Here is a 15,000-nt window from a genome sequence, read left to right as displayed (position 1 = left end):
TTTTCAAGTTTAGATATTGCGATAATATCATTATCGTGAATTTGATTGGTCAAAGTTATAACGAGGTGAAAATCTGATATTGCAGCAGCCCTAATGAGGATATTAAGAGTTGGTCACAATCTAGACAAACAGCAGAAGAGAGATGACATAATTAAAAGAGTCCCTGTCAAATGATTCAAAACTGCGCAAATTTTCCTCTCTTCAGTCGAGCAGAAGCCTCGATGACAGTAAGTCAAACAGTTCATACGTTGTGATTTATTCAAAAGACTGTTTTCATTCAACTTTATCAACACAATTTCCACCTCAGACAAGTGTTAAAACTTTTTTCCCCAATATTTGACTGAATTCCCAATTCTTTATTTGCATTACAAGCTCAAAGTTGTTGAACGTTAGTTCACGAAACGGGGAAACTTTTATCAGCTACCTTTGTGCGTAATCATCATTCAGCTGTACTGTGTGTGTGTGTGTGTGTGTGTGTGTGTGTGTGTGTGTGTGTGTGTGTGTGTGTGTGTCTGCGAGCACGTGTGTGCGTGCATGTGTCAGGTCTAAAGTCTTTGTGCTCTGCTGATGGGTGTGTGGACCTTATCAGAACGTACAAGATGCACCTGGGATTCATCCTGGAACCTGTTTGGAATGTTTTGGAAATCCATCAGCAGTTGGAAAGGATACTCTATCCGTGCGTGTGTGTGTGCGTGCATGTGTGTTCGCGTGTGTGTGTGTGAAATAGCCCCCAGTGGCGTTCTGTCACCCCCCCCTCGATCCGACATCTGGTCCTGTCTCATTTACCGCAGGAGACTGTCTGTGTGATGGCTTTTTAATGCCACTGACACCACCACACACACAATCACAATTATGCACACGTGTTTGCACACACTCAGACGCAAAACATCTACATACGGTACATGTGAGACACCCCACATACGCAAGCTCGCACACCTCTATTAACATGCATGCAACATCGATCCAGTATGACAACGTATGTGATCAATAGTGCATGCATAAACCAACTTCCCAGGTAGCTCTCCAGTGAAGCTCTGTTAGTAAACAAATAGGGCTTTCTGAATGAAGATGTTTGGTTTAGATCTCCCATATTGCACAGGCAAACACACACACACACACACACTCACACACACACACAGACTCACACACATCTGTCGTTGATCCTGCTGAGTTCTTTCCATCTGGGCTTTCTGTGCCCTACAGTGAAGAGGGTGTTCCCAAGACTGTCCGTCATCATATAATGTGTTTATGTGTGTTATGTACTGTGTTTGTACGTGTGCCATCACTACCAAAAAAAAAAATACAGCAACGAAGGTAAACACAAACATATTTTTTTTTGCTCACCTTCATCCCTCTTCCGCTTGCCGACATCAGCAGCTGAGCTGATACCCAGAATGCCGCTGATGGAGTACGAGGAGCCGGCCGAGTCACTGGTCACCGCCGACACTTGTGTGGCAGCCACGGACGTCCCTGCAGGCAGATCACAGGACAGCGCAAAGCGTTAGATCACAAGACAAATATCAGGGAGAAGAATATCCATACATATCTGTACTTATGTGTAATGCACGTGAGCTTCCTTGAGAAAATGTCTGAGTCAGCAGCAGAAGTTCAAAAATGCAAAGAAATCTATTAACAATCAGAGACGAGGGGTGACAACGCTTTGAGACTTTGACATTTGACTGAAACACATTTTCTGTTTCACCTTACAATATATTTTGATTAAAAAAATAACAGAAATATATACACTGCTTATTTTATCATGAGACTGAGCAGAATTCTCTAACGTAATGCGAGCTTGTAACAAAGAGTTACCTCAACTAAGTCGGCCAGATTTTGGGGGGATTTCAAAGTTATGTTGGATTTTCATGTAAAACTTTTTATAAAGGTTCTTGTAATACAGTTAATTAATTGCTAATAAGGCCCTTATTAATACATAATGAACACATTGATTGTTCAATTCCAGCCTGGAGCCCTTTCTGCATGTCTTATAATAAAAAAGGTATATAGTGAAGTGAAATGTATAATGAAGGATTTATTAACCTAAATAAAGCATTCCATATCCAGTAATGGCAAGTAGCATAGCTAACTGCTAATACATGCTTAATAAAATATGTAATAATCTTAATAAAGCAACAAGAAAAGATAAGTAAAGGTTTAACACTGTCATCATACTCGACTTAAACTTAATAAATGTGTTTGTTGCTAATGTTACTAGAAACAGTTATAAGAAATGTATAAGGTAATATAATGGCTTCTAAATATCTTATAATCTATATCAATAAATGTGCTGTTTTTAAAGCTGCTGGACTTTTATATTGTTATTAAAATAAGTGTTTAACAGCTCTATATTCCAACAGTAACCACTGTTATAGAGTGTTTGTTCAGTAGCCCAGTTCTCTCCTCTTCCTGCTCATGCAGTAAAAGAGCTTAGATATTTTGGCATCCCTGCCCGCCTTATCCAATCAGGACAGAGAACTCCAGAAAGAGGCAGTGCTGTCTGGTCATGCAACTTGCACAAGGCAGGATCCTCCTTTTTTTTGGAACATGGAAAGCTACTATACGGCGCTCCTTGTGACGGCGAAGAGAGCTGCCTCGAAAAGGATGAAAGGAGTTGTGCAAGTGTGGTGACGAGGAGAGGAGGGAGGGGAAGTTCTAACATTTATATAGTTTTATTAATGTTAATATGCAGCTCATAAGCACTTAAAACATATCACCTCTTAATTGACGCTCATGTTTTATAAGAACTACTACTAATACAGTAAAGCCCCTTGTTAGGGCTCATATACAAGAGATGAGGTCACCTGAGCAGTGTGGTTTTCTTCACATGTACTAGGTAAATGGTTTCATTATATAAAGCTAGAAACATATGATAACATGCTATATGACCAAAAACTCTCACTGAAGGACCCCGTGTGTTGAATATTTCTGCTTGTAATGCTGAAGCAGATTTTTCTACACGCAATGAATGCTGTTTAATAAACGGATGAATACGTCTGGTACTACTTCTGATGATTTGGGAGTTTATGTTTCTCTGAAACGCTCACATGTATTGATTCAGTTATTTATGACACTTTCACGAGCAAAAGATACAAAGCAAAAAAAAAACTAGAAGCGAAATCCTCTTTTTCTCTCTTTAAACTCAACATACATTTCACTTTAATCTTCTGAAACTATCCTTAGCCACACACACCAGATTGAAGCTTGGGGAGAGAAAAAAAAGCCACAAAGGACATGAGTCTGTCTGTGTTTTGCTCCTCATGTCTCTCCCTCTAATCTTCCCCCTGGAGGAGACAAGTTCCTCGCTGGGCGACATACTTGTCACCGCTTCAGTGACACACACACACACACACATACCCGCACACACATTCTGCAACCTCCTGACACACACACACACACACACACACACACACACACACCGAGACATACAGTCACTGATTCCTTGGTCTCTTATCTGTGCCCCTGTAAGCGGACGTGGGGTTGAGTGACAGTATGGTATCCCAGGAGGGACAGAAAGGTGTGGAGACAGACATCCTAATCCTCTCTCCCAGCAGACCCCCAAACGCAGAAAGACAAGACCGAAAAGGGAATAAGAAAAAAAAAAAACAAAAAAAACAAAAAAACAAGAAAAAAAACGATAAACCAGACGATCAAGGCCCCCCCTTCTAGCCTTCACTCCTCTGCTAACGACGGGGAGAGTATAATGAATGCATATCCCTCCTTTTCCCATCACTTGATTTAGCACTTCAATTATCTGATTTTCCTTTCTCTTTCTTTTCACTCTTTTTTTTTATCAGAATGTAACGCTTTTATTCTGCAAATCCAAATGTTCAATTTTCCGCCTGGGAGTGGGACCCATTTATCTGTGTAATCTGTAAGCGTGCGATGTGTGTGTGTGTGTGCGCGCGCATGTCTAGGTTGTGTGTTCATGCGTGTGTGTGTGTGTGCGTCTGCTAAATGTGTGTGAAAAGGCAGGAGTCAGGGAGCAGCGTGTGTGAAATTAATTTAGATTAATAGACAATGTGCGATTATGAAGATATGAGAGACACCGAAACACAATCCACTGCAGGGCAAAGTGAGGAGGAGATGGAGAGGGAGAGAGATAGAGCCTCGTATTTATTTGTACTCTGAGATATTCATCGAATAAAAAGGGAAATAATGTTTCAGTCAGAGCTGTAATAGATATATTCCTTCAGTCTGTGACCCGACTAAAAACCACTAAATTAACAGCCAAAGCTTGGGTCTATTTTTAGTTCACGCAGTCCAAAATGTAACGTTAACAGACACAAGAATAAGATGTTTTAAGAGCTACAGATTCTGACGGATATTCAAAATTACTGATGTCCATTATGGTGTGGAGCTTCACGTTATAATCACGAATATTCATTTTACTCCTCATTTACTCAAATGTCTTTAACATCAACTTCATGCTGGCAAAGCAAAACATGGCCGAATGAACCTACCGAGAGGTGAAAATCAGCTGTGGACAGCTTGACAATAAACTTAGATAACAATAGCCACCAAGTACATTTTGGCACAGAGCCACCCGAGACAGCACGAGACTAGTAGACGAGACCAGTAACCTGTCTTTTCAGTTGAAACTGGAGCGTCATCCTGCTGCAGATTTTGTGTGTATTTATGGAGAGCACCGATGGCCTCGGGGTTTAAGACATTAACAACAGTGTTAAGGTGTTTATTCGTGTTTATGATGCAATATGTGGTAAACTTCCAAATTACCTCTGTATCCTTTTCTGTCTAAGCACTGTGAGCTTCTAGCTACGCTCCTCTAATTTAGGGAAAACTCTGCACTTTGGTCATTAAATAACTTGGAGGTCTGAAATTATATCCATAGATGAATTTAGGGCATGTTTGCACACCTGCTCTCTTGTTATGTCTGTGGACGTTTGTACATCATGTTTTAAATGTAGCATTTTATTATGTTGTGATTTTGAACTGCTGCTACCTCAGCCAGGTTGCACTTATAATTAAGATCAGTGGGACTTCCTGGTAAAATGAAGGTGAAAAAAATAAATACGAAATATACAACTGAAATGTCCTCAGTTTGAGTGTCTGGACATCTGTGTTGCAGCCCTCTGATCAATCCCCGACCGTCACTCGAGCCCTCAGTTCACCAAAACACACTCGCCCAATCTGACAAATTCTAAATGTTCGTATGAAGAAGATATTTCTAAGCGCCGGCATCTCCTTAGCGAACTTTAATTCTGACCTCTTCATTTCGCGATATCTTCATCAACGCGTTCAAGCACAGAACACCCGTGCACGCAGCACTTCACACCGTGTTTTCTCTATAAGTCGGGGTCCAGAATTTCAATGGGCCTCGTTGTTCCAGGATCCGATCCTGAGAGACTCGCACGAAAAACGACTCTGCTGTAAAATTTGCTTTGACAGTTGGATCCAGGTTTTTTTTTATATATATATATAAAGCTGCGACCTACCTAAGTTGTGAGCCGACACTGAGCCCGTTTGGCCGGGCGGCTGCTGAACCTTTGTCCGAATGATCCTGCAGGAGGAGAGAGGAGATATTAGTGTGTGTGAAGTGGCCGTTGGTGTGTGCGTGAGAGAGAGAAAGAGGGGATGAGTGACAGAGAGAACATGACCATCGTGGGAGCAAAATGTGTGTGTGTGTGTGTGTGTGTGTGTGTGTGTGTGTGTGTGTGTGTGTGTGCCCGTGTGCGTGTGTGTGTGAAGTGGCTGAGGCAGGCTGACATGGCAGAGGGGCCTCACACTTCCTGCTTGGCTGCTCATGCAAGCCCTTTTCTTCCTCTTTCTTCTCCTTTCCTCCCCTTTTCCTCTCCTTTCCTGTCCTCTCATTTCCTTCCCTTCCTCTCCGCTTTCTCCCCTTCCCTTTTGTGCCCATTTCTCTCCTTACTCTCACGCACCTTCCTTCTCTTTTGTCTGCCTCTTTTGCTCACTCCTTCTCTCTCTTATTTCACCATCCCTCCCTTTTCTCTGCCTCTATGCTCAGGGGAAAGGGTTGTCATTGTACCATCGTGTTGAACCACTGAGCTGCAGCCACTTCATACATATGGAGACCGGGGCCTCTTTGCCATTCTCTTTTCCCCTCCACACACACACACAGTCGGAGGCATAAAACGCAGTGGTATTATATTGCTCTGCCCTCTACCTTCGCCCGGTACCTGTTGCTTTGAGTTGATGCTGAAAACACACGCACAGATTAGGGAGACGGCCGTTACCTGTTGATGGAGCTGACACTGGGAACGCTGTCGTTGTCGCACACTCTCTCGGCGAGCAGCCGGTCCCTGATCTCCCAGGCAAACATGGTGGGGTTTTGGCGTTTGTAATCGGCGATCTTGTCGACCACTTTGGGAGTAGCAACCTTTGGTTTGGATCCCCCGATTACCCCGGGGCGGATACTGCCCGTTTCATAGTACCTGCCAATCAAAGCACAGAGCGTGGGTCTTGAGGGGAAACACAAGACAGGAGGTGTTGAATAAAAGCTGCTGGAAGTATAAATGTGTAAGTTAAAAACCTGCTTTCAGTTATTTGTGATTTTCATCATTCATCAGGCCACCTGCAGTCCAGTAGTTTGTACCGTGTTGTCTTGAATAAAAAAAAATTGGATTCTGAAAAGTCCAAATCAGTTTGTAGTTTATGCATCTGTGACCTGATCAGTTGATCTGACACCGGTGTGCTTATTCTGACATTATCAGTCAATGCAGACCATCCAAAAACAAATCCCACCAAGACATGAATCAGAGCATGTTGACATGTCAAACCTTTAAAAATGGCAGAAAAACATATGTTTCAATTTCTTAAAAAATAAGTCATCTTCTAGAAAACAAAATGAAAATGACTCAGACAGAAGCATGTAGTGTATCTGTTGGGAACAATTTTCATCTTCAGGATTTCATGCACTCGTGACTTTACACCGGCAGGATGGTGTGTGTGTGGGACGGACACAAAATAAACACCCATGGTCATTGTGAAGTCCTTCAGTGCAGCAGCGGGTCTAGCTCATTGGTTTTTGGACATAAAAAAAAAACCCACACACACAAAACAACAGAAAATAGGAACAGACTATGTCAGATTTTGACTGTAAGGAGAATAATTGTAAGTAAGTAATTCCAAAAATAACAAGACAATGTAGAATATCTTATGCTTTAAATTAGACACCTGAGACACCTTTTATTTGTTTCTTAATCCTTCCATCTTGATCTCTAAAAGCTGAGAAACAGAGAGAGGCTGAAACCACATTATGATGGATGAGACACACTTATTTACAGCATCAAGACTGAATTCTTAAGACTGAGTTCAGCAGTTACAGCCCGGGCTCCTGAACTGGCATACTGAAAAAAAAAAAAAGAAAAAAAAACACCGGCCCTGCTCGTGTTCGTTTGGACACTGTTTAGCTCTCTTCGGTCTCAAATCTTTCTTGGCTCTCCTCTGGAGGAATGACCTTCCTTCCCACTGCGGTCAGGACTTCTTCTCCAGCGCACCTCAAAAAAAACCAAAAAAAAAACACTTCACGTCTCTCTGGCTTGTCCCTCGCTCTCCACCTCCATTTGCACTCGATCTTGATAAAAGATGATCCTCCTGCCTTGTGTTTTGCTTCTTCAAGGATAGAAAGTTGTCTTAAAACAGTAAAATGATCAATGGGATATAAAATCCACAGTCCTTATCGTTTTTTGTTTTTTTTCAGCTGAGGCTAACACGACTCTGCTTTCATTCAGTTTAATGTTGTGTGCATCCTTCAACTGCAGTTTTTCAGGTCAACACTAAAGAGAGATTCTCACGCTAAAAAATGGAAAATCCTCACGAGAGATCCCCTTGATTTTACGAACTCAGACTGCTCAATCCTCACAAAATGCTCTGTCGCAAATCACAATGCTTTTTTTGCAGAGAAGGACTACGGGTTTTATTGTCTACATCTTACGTGCAAACTGGCAAGTAATCATTTCCTGGCCAGCATGGACAGGAGAAATCATAGTTATGATTAATGCAAGGACTACATTTCTCTCTGTCATCAGCTCTATTTGGCCTTTTTAGTTGAGTTGTTGCTATAATCATTTGTCTGTTCGCCGATGTTTTGGTATCCAGTGTAAAAAGTTAAATTCAGTCAGGCAAACTGATAAAAGCCTGATTGGTTTCACCCTCTTGGGTCCCCTTATCAGGGCAGAAGGAGAACAAACAGACCATACGCCCGGAAAATAAACATTATTGCTTCCCATAGTGAAATGACCCACAGCACGGATGAACCACCGGAATATGATGATCATCTGATGGTCAAAGATCAAAAATATTTATTTTTGACATTTATAATCTAGATTGTTTTGCTGTGAGTTGACAAGGTTTTCAGCTGTAGAGATCTCCGCCGTCTCTTGAAAACTAAATGGAACTAAATGGCGCTTGGTTTGTGGCGCTCGAAGCGTCCAAAGAAGACATTTAAAGAAGTCAACAGCAATAAGTCAATAACTCAAGAGGATCTACAAACCTTGTTGTGAGCAGTTTCATGTAGGAACTGTTTGAGAGAGGCCCAGCTAGAAATAAAACAGTCCAGATTGAAAAACGACTACAGGTAAGAGGAAGTGAACTGTCCATTTAAGCCTCCATGACTACAGGTGAAACTGACCTCAACTCTTTGCTGATTAAATTCAGTTGAAACAAAAACGTCATAGTTGTCTGTGACGTCGCAGTCGTTCAGATGAACTGCGGATGCGGTGTCTTTTGTTCCTCTTTGGTATTTTCACATCGGGATGTGGAGGTAAAGAAGACGATGGCACACACACACACACTAAACCACACACACACACACACACACACACACACACACACACACACAGAGTCACAGATTCAGGCATTTCGCGTCCACCATGGCTATTTCATGAATGTATTTGCATGCAGAAGGGGCATGAGGTGGGGGGGGGGGCAGGGGGTAGGAGGACAGCAAATGTGCTACACAGCTTGCAGAAAAAGGGGGGATGCTGTGTGTGGTTGCAAGCTGTCAGTCAGTCTTAAACCTGCTGCTCTCTCTCTCTCTCTCTCTCTCTCTCTCCCTCTCTGTCTCTCTCTCTCTCTCTCTCTCTCTCTCTCTCTCGCTCTCTCTCTCTCTCTCTCTCTCTCTCTCCCTCTCTGTCTCTCTCTCTCTCTCTCTCTGTCTCTCTCTCAACCGCTGTACGGTAGAGTAATCCCTTCCGCGAAAATGTGTGTTCCTGTAAATGTGCGTTTCCTTGTCTTTCTCTTTGTGTGTGTTGTGTGTTTGTGTGTGTGTTAGCACGCACGTGTGTAAAACTGTGTGTGTGTGTGTGTGTGTGTGTGTGTGTGTGTGTGTGTGTGTGTGTGTGTGTGTGTGTGTGTGTGTGTGTGTTTGTGCTGCACATTTTGACTGTTTCGCAGCTGGAGTATAAACACAGCTAAGAGGAAAAACAATCTATTTCCAAATGGAAAACTATTTAAATTATTCACAGCTGAATCATTGGTGAATAAACGAGCATGGTTATTGATATCCGCGCAACGATGAGCCAGTACACACACACACACACACACACACACACACACATGCACGCACACAGAGTGGTAGAGTTGGTGTTTTTGTTCTGCTGGCACCAGAGAGACAGAGAGGAGAGGATAAAACAACCCTCCCTCCTTCCATCCCTCGATCCCCCTCTCCTCCTCCTCCTCCTCCTCCTCCTCCCCCCCTCACGGTAACGCTTCAGTGAGTTGAACGGCCAGGACAGGGGAGAGAGAGAGAGAGAGAGAGAGAGAGAGAGAGAACGAGGGGAAGGGAGAGAGAGAGAGAGAGAGGGAGAGAAAGAGAGGCAAGGGGAGAACAATGAGCAACACATTTTTTTGATATAGCTGAGGGTCGCTGTAGCTAATCCTTCCCCTCCGTCCCCTCAAATGGTCTCTCCGTCTCTCATTTTTTTTCCCTTTTCCCTGCACTCCTCTTCTTCTTCTTTAACACGCCTTTTCCCCTTTTGATTGTGCCCCTTGTTCTTGTCTTTCTCCCATTCTCCATCTCGCTCTGTCTTCTTCTCTCTCTCTTTTTTTTTGGTGGGGTGCAGAAATATGGTGCCACTTTCATTTTGATGCTAATTCCAAAAAGTGATGAATCTTTTCCCTTTTGTGCCCCTTTCTTCTCTGGGGGATGGAACGAGCTGGGATTTACTCTTGAATTTAGCTTTGAAAAGGCAGAGAGAAAGAGACGGACAGAGAGAGTGAGAGAAAAAAAAGGAGGAGGGGGGCGAAGACAGACACGGACATATTGAGAGGGGTCGGACGAGAAATATAGGAAACGGAGAGGAGAGAGGGGAGAAACTAGAGGTAGAGAAATAAGAGGCAGGCAGAGAAAATAGGGAGGCAACAGCTTGTGAAAACAAGAAATAGACGCCTAACGCGTCGGTGTGACCTTACAGGAGCTTCAGTTTGACACTTAACCAACACGGAATCAGCCTTTGACCCTGACAATAAAGAAATAAAACGGACACTTTCCCCGTCCTGTTTCTGTTATGCTTCAAAACCAGGAAGACGACCTTTTTTTATACACCTTAGTCAACTGGCCAAGGAGCGTCTGGTCGCACAACCTTGCTGTCTTATGGCACACTCCTGTCTGCGTTGCGATCATATGGTCGTAGATGTTCGTGCGCCATTTACCTGCCCAGTATTTTGCTGACGCATCCGTGGCTGACTCGTAGCTGGCGTGAGATGTCGCAGGGCCGAACCCCTTGGTGGGCGAGTTCTACTATTCGCTGTCGCACCACATCTGGGAGGGGCCTGCCGTTCACGAACACACCTCCCAGCTGGTTCACTCCGCCATGTCCTGCAAGAGAGGGGGAGTGAATGAAAAATAAAGTCAGGGATGAGTGAGACAGTGAGAGAGAGAGAGAGAGAGAGAGAGAGAGAGAGAGAGGGAGAATATTGTGGCTGTCGAGCTCAAGCCATTGAGAAATTTAATTAGGTTACAGGCAGTGAAATGAAACAAAGATAAACTTATTCGAATGGGAGTGACCAAATGAGGCAGAACAAGAATTTGAGGAGACTAAACGATACCCAAAAATACCCAGTGATCAACAAAAATCAAAGCTAAAAACCTCTTAATTGACTCGATCATCGGTGTCCAGAGTGTTTTCCTCTAATTGAGTTTTTTGGAAAGACACAACAGAAAATCAGACAGGAAGGAGGCAACTGAATTCAGCATCAACAGTCACCATTGCCGACTGCTGGACAGCTCCATGCAAGTACTTGGAGTTGAGACGCGTCGGTGAAAGGCTGTTCAGGCGGCCATTTTTTTTGGTAACATTCACACAAACTTCACTGGTCATTCATCAGGATCATTCTTTTTCCGATAGCTACACTGCAGTCTGGATTAAAGCATCGGCATCTGTCTAGTTTGCTCTGCTTTAGTGCCGCCTGTGGTCAGACACAAGGATTTCTCTCGTCCATCAACAGCTTAAAAGTCGACAAATAACTTCCCTCTAAGACCTCAACGAAAACACTGAGTTGTTCCCCTTAACAACTTGATTCGATTTGGTTGTGTTCTCACGTCACGACATAACTTTAGAGCGCGTCAGGTCTCTTGAATCACTGACATTAATGCTGAAAATATTTACTGTTTATACAAGAAATCTCATTTTAGCCACTGGAATTGCTTTGTGTGTGTGTGTGTGTGTGTGTGTGTGTGTGTGTGTGTGTGTGTGTGTGTGTGTGTGTGTATATAATTATTATTTATGAGGTTTGGTTAAGAAATGTGTTCTTTCTCAGATCCCACCGCTGTTAGCTTCTGGTTGGAGTCAATTTACTGTCTCAAATACATCTGATTTCTCTGGCTCAGCATAATAGTACCAATTGCACTATTCCAAAGTGCAAACTTTGCCCATTTTCACCCGGGGCGGAGTATGCTAAGATCTTAAGTAAATGAAGGGATTTCAATTAATTATTGACCAAGGCCTGGCCCCAGCCCCTTACTGAAAGATACCACTAATATTCCCCCTGAGGGATGAAAGTATAAGAGGAAATGAATGAAAGAGAATAAGACGGGTATGCACGGGGATAGAGCTGAACCTTGTTAGAAACTGTTTTAATCCTTTGCTCTTCCACCACTGCAACTATAAGACACAGAAAAACAGCTGCCTGTTAATTCAGACGTCCATTGTTTTTGATCAACAAGATTTAAACAGCAGCAAAGGAGCAGGGACGATAATGGAGGTGAAGTGGAGCAACAGCGGGTTGATTTATAAGGATATAGTTTGTAGTAAGTCAGTAAATAATGAAAAGAATGTCCAATGTGCTGCTTTTAAAGACTTGTTTTGCCCCCAAAACAAAGATATAGACTAACATGACATAAGAGAAGCTGAAATCAATGACTTGTTGGCATTTTTGCTTAAAAATGACATAAAGCATTGAATTGATTATCCAGACTTTTGCAGATAAACTTGCTGTCAGTCGACAAAACGGATTAAGCAACTAATTGTCTCATCTCTGACAACAGTTGCTGAGTCCATCCCAGCATGCAACACATTTGCACCAGTGTAAACGTTACATTAAAAGGCTCCAACCAGCCGAGCCGAGGCAGACACCTCCCTACTACAGTGCTCGCCACCGCTAACCAGACAATACAGTAAGCATGAGAGAGAAAGTAAGAAGAACTCTCTCTCCTGCCTCCCAACAGTGTGTGTATATATACTGTATATGTATATATCTCACCAAAGGCAGGGTACAAATCAACAAGATTTTTTTCTACCACATAATCCACTGGCTTTTGTATTACCATAGTGATTACGTCTTTAGGGGAAACACACACACTCACACACACACACACACACACACACACACACACACTAATCCTAGCTGTGGGGGTAATAGATTTTAAACACATAACCCCAGCAGGGATACCCCCTTAAACACAAAGCTGTCCCCCCGAACCTGTCCCCCTGTCCTCGTCTTTCCTCCATCAGCATAAAATAAAGCAACACACACACACACACACACACACACACACACACACACATGCACACACACACACAGCCTCCTCCAGCGCAAATATAAATAGATCCACACATGGAGGATAAATAAAGAAATGTGTAGCCTCATACTGTGGAATCAAACGAAGCTATTTCCAAACGGCCGATGTGTGGACGGTCACTCTCCTCCATCCTTTACTACTTTATTTTTTGAGATAGAAGGAGCCTCATTATGCAGATGCCTGCTGCAGACAGCACAATTTGAAAAGCAATCTTTTTTTTTTTTTTCTTTTTTTTTTTTCACAAAAGACAGCAATATAAAGACAGAGTCATACTTTTATGCAACATCCATGAAAGCGGGGGCTTAGCCAGGGCTCAAAGTTTAAACATAAAACCAGCATCAACTTTTAAAGACAATATAGTCACATCAGATGTCTCAAATATCATCAGACCTGTTTGATTAAAGTAGCTTTTGTGATTAATGGCTGTGGTGGGACGGGTGAAACAAAGGGGTTGATTTCATTTTAATATTCCTGCACAGTTTGTAAAAACAGACGCTTATTGATTTTTGAAGCTGAATGACGGAAAACCTACGTCACACGTGAGTGGCTGAAAGATGGTTTTCAGGTCTGCATCATCCAACACACACACTTTGTGTGTAGGACGCTGTTTTTTTGTAGCTTGACCCGTACTGAGAACTTAAAGTCTTCCTGACTTTAAGTTCTCAGTACGGGTCAAGCTACAAAAACACTGCTGCTTTTTAACCTATATGCAGAACAAAATCTCAGCGTTCTCTTGAATAAGCTGTGGTTCTGCCTAGCAGGGGAATCATTCTGAACTGAGGTAATAATCATTAACATTTCTTTAGGTCCTTGGTATGTCTGATGCACAGCAAAGTGCTACTGATTAAAGGGGATCAATCACAAGTGAGAAAACCTGATATCTTATACTTGGACTGGCTCTAAGAACACTTTGCTTCAGTGCGTGTGAGCCTGCTGGTGTGTGTGTGTGTGGGTGTGTGTGTGTGTGTGTGTGTGTGTGTGTGTGTGTGTGTGTGTGTGTGTGTGTGTGCGTGCGTGTGTGTGTGTGCGTGCGTGTGTGCATGCGTGCGTGCGTATGTGCGTGCGTGCGTGTATGTGTGTGTGTTGGAAAGTAACACAGTACATTTACTAAAGTAATATTTTATGCTACTTTATAATTGTACTCCATTTCAGGGGGAAATGCTGCTGTTGCATCAATACATTATAGTATGATAATAATATAACCAAGTATATTTTAATACTAAAATACTTTGTAATTTTTAGTTTCAGTCTGACAAAGTATTTCTGCGCTGTGGTTAAAGATCTGAGTTCCTCTGCCACTGCTGCCACTCTGCACTCTCTGCTCCTGGGTCAGTGCTGGGTGGTGACTCAGGTCAAGTCCCTTGTATTTTAAATGCATGGCCCGGAATCACAGTTCTCAAATTTACCTCAAAGGGGAAATACAATCTGTTATATAACGTATGCCACACCTTTTATTTCTACATCCACGATTCACTGGGGTTATGGGGACTCACTACACTCAGCTATCGCTGGACCTTGTTGTGGTTTTTTTGGAAACAGAAAGAGATGGGAGGAGAGGAAGGGTCAGTGTCTGGACTCAAACCAGGGATGCTGCGGCACACGGTCAGCGCCTTAGACGTGCAACATGTCAGAGGGTTTATTGAGAGCGTCACTTCAAGGTTGTCAAATACCAGCACTTTCAGTTGGTGGCCAAAGCTCAACATGACACTTGACAGTCAATGATCTCTCTCCAGAATCACCCATGAACCCTACTGCTTTTGTCATTTTTGTCCATATGTCTGCCATCAGTTCACTGTCACCGATTCCTGTGATTTAACAGGGATGATTTTTGACTGCGTCCGAGCCACTAAGCCAACGCGTCGGTGCTGTCGACCTGGTAATGAGACTCAACTCTCAGCTACGGTTCTCCAGAACTGCTTAGTGAACCTTTGAGCCGAGCCCAATCTGCGTGACCCTGAGCTCCCACTGCCTCTACGTCTCTTTCTTTGAACGCAAGAAGAATT

General features: G+C 43.0%; 1 protein-coding gene across 1 annotated transcript in view; it reads right to left on the bottom strand.

Annotated features, from left to right (window-relative positions):
- Positions 1-15,000, bottom strand: part of pax5 (paired box 5) — a 53,649-nt gene that overhangs the window by 26,555 nt on the left and 12,094 nt on the right. Inside the window, exons 2-5 of the mRNA XM_037103463.1 lie at positions 10,630-10,795; positions 6,213-6,410; positions 5,454-5,518; positions 1,345-1,470 (exon numbers count right to left, since the gene is read on the bottom strand). Of these exons, the coding sequence (XP_036959358.1) occupies positions 1,345-1,470; positions 5,454-5,518; positions 6,213-6,410; positions 10,630-10,795 (555 nt within the window). The remainder of the gene's footprint in view (positions 1-1,344; positions 1,471-5,453; positions 5,519-6,212; positions 6,411-10,629; positions 10,796-15,000) is intronic.

The sequence above is a fragment of the Acanthopagrus latus genome, chromosome 1 (genome assembly GCF_904848185.1).
Source record: "Acanthopagrus latus isolate v.2019 chromosome 1, fAcaLat1.1, whole genome shotgun sequence".
Lineage (NCBI taxonomy): Eukaryota > Metazoa > Chordata > Actinopteri > Spariformes > Sparidae > Acanthopagrus > Acanthopagrus latus.
Note: the sequence above shows the minus strand (reverse complement) of the source record. Positions and strands in the feature narration are given on the sequence as shown.